Source organism: Ictalurus furcatus, chromosome 16, assembly GCF_023375685.1.
Source record: "Ictalurus furcatus strain D&B chromosome 16, Billie_1.0, whole genome shotgun sequence".
Classification (NCBI taxonomy): domain Eukaryota; kingdom Metazoa; phylum Chordata; class Actinopteri; order Siluriformes; family Ictaluridae; genus Ictalurus; species Ictalurus furcatus.
Genome location: NC_071270.1, coordinates 15,062,552 through 15,064,308, shown reverse-complemented (window position 1 = coordinate 15,064,308; position 1,757 = coordinate 15,062,552). Strand labels below are relative to the sequence as shown.

The 1,757-nt window shown below is 38.3% G+C and overlaps 1 protein-coding gene across 4 annotated transcripts in view; it reads right to left on the bottom strand.

The window, feature by feature from the left end:
- Nucleotides 1-210: 210 nt before the first annotated feature.
- ift46 (intraflagellar transport 46 homolog (Chlamydomonas)) overlaps nucleotides 211-1,757 on the bottom strand; it is a 14,421-nt gene continuing 12,874 nt past the window's right edge. For 3 of the 4 annotated variants that reach the window (XM_053645059.1, XM_053645056.1, XM_053645058.1), the window contains one exon: nucleotides 211-1,440. Coding sequence is in view for 3 of the 4 variants with exons in the window: in XM_053645056.1 (XP_053501031.1) it covers nucleotides 1,285-1,440 (156 nt within the window). In the remaining variant the exon portion in view is untranslated. The remainder of the gene's footprint in view (nucleotides 1,441-1,757) is intronic. The other variant, XM_053645057.1, reaches the window with a different exon arrangement.

Below are 1,757 nucleotides of genomic sequence, written 5' to 3'. Positions count from 1 at the left end.
TCATAAATGAGCTGCTAATAAGATTCACTCACTTGATATTTTATACTACACAATCAACTTTGTATCTGAGCGAGACTAAACGTCTTAATACTTTGTAAGTTTTTATCAGGCTGACTGAGACAGAGATATTCAGTTAGAAAAACAGTGTCCTTAATGTTATACTGGTTAGGGAAAACATGCACACATAATCACATGCAGTATTTGGACAAGTGCAGTTGAAACTGATTTAATGATTAATCTCATATAATATAGTATACTCATTATACTGGTCATAAAGAGTAAAACTTGTGCCAGAATCAATATGTGGACGGATGTGATGACCCCAATCATGTCAGAAATTATTTGTTACAGTTTCATTTATATAGCCATTGCACTGAAGGTGACAGGAGGTGGTGTGTGTTACTGTAATCGCCAAGGAATGGCACACTTGTCCATAAGGAAGGATACAAATTGTACAGCTCATCATTGTGCAGCTCCTGTGGCTCCCCAAACCGGCAGGTCATTTCCTTGCCCAGTTATTTTGAAATGAAGTGGATTACTGACCAGGGATATGCTTCAGGCCACTTTGTGAAGAAGTCCATGGCCACAAGGGTGTCGTGTTTGCCGACGCCAGTGCTGAGAAAAGGGTCCAATATATCCAGTGGAACACCTGCTCCATCACAACACTGGAATATAGTGACTGGTCAGAGGCATGGGAGCACTGACTGGGGTCCTTACATGTCGTGCAGGGATCACAAAGTTGTCTGCAGATGAGTAAATGGAAGTCCTACGCTGCCGAAGCGGCCTATTTCCACTGGCCTGTGAATACCATGCGGCAAGGACTACACGAGTGACAAAAATACACTGAGAATAGATTTAAAAAAAAACTTCAGCAGCTACTGCATGGATTTATTTAAACTCAGTAAATGCATGTGCTACATGATAAATAAGAAACTGCAGTTAGTTCGTACAACCACAATCCTTTGAAAATTCTACATTTGTAAATCACAAAAACAAAAGAAATTATTAATTTAAGATTTTTACTCTGAAATACATTTATGTCTTCTGGTCATGTTACACAAACCAGAGAAACTCGTCCAAGCCTCTTCAAGCCTCCAAATATTCATAGAATATGTTACATACAAGGAAACTGCATTATTCTTTTGCCTTGTTCTCCAAAAAAATTATGATCCTTTCTGCATCACTGTGGGTTCACACAGAGAAGATGCAATTCACAGCTCAAATTTATATACAGTACAAATTAACACAGGGTGATGGTCATGTTTCATACTTGTAGCTTGGCACTCATGTGGCTTCTGAGGGCTGCATGTTGCCTCGAACATCTGTGATGGTGGAGTAGCCAAAGTCTTCAGACTGATCAGACTGATGGGAATCTTTTGGCTTTATGAAGTCTTGATAAATAATTAACAAAGGGTCCACAGTCGGAGCGGCAGCTTCTTCCTGAAGAACATGCACAATACATGCATCAGTCAGAGGTTACTGATGGAATGTAGACACTGAGCATATTCACAGATCTAATTTTAGTTAAGAGAATGTACACAAAAGGTTTCAGGCACATGCAAAGAAATGCTGTAGAGCAACTATGCCTTCAAAAATAATGAAATTAAATGTTTCTACAGTTTAAAAAAATACTATAAAGAGCAGTCAATAGAAATAAATGAAACAAAGTCAATATTTGGTGTGATGACTCTTTGTTTTTAAAAAAAGGTAGTCTCAGGTAGAATTAGTGTAGTTTTATAAGGAAATGAGCTGCAAGT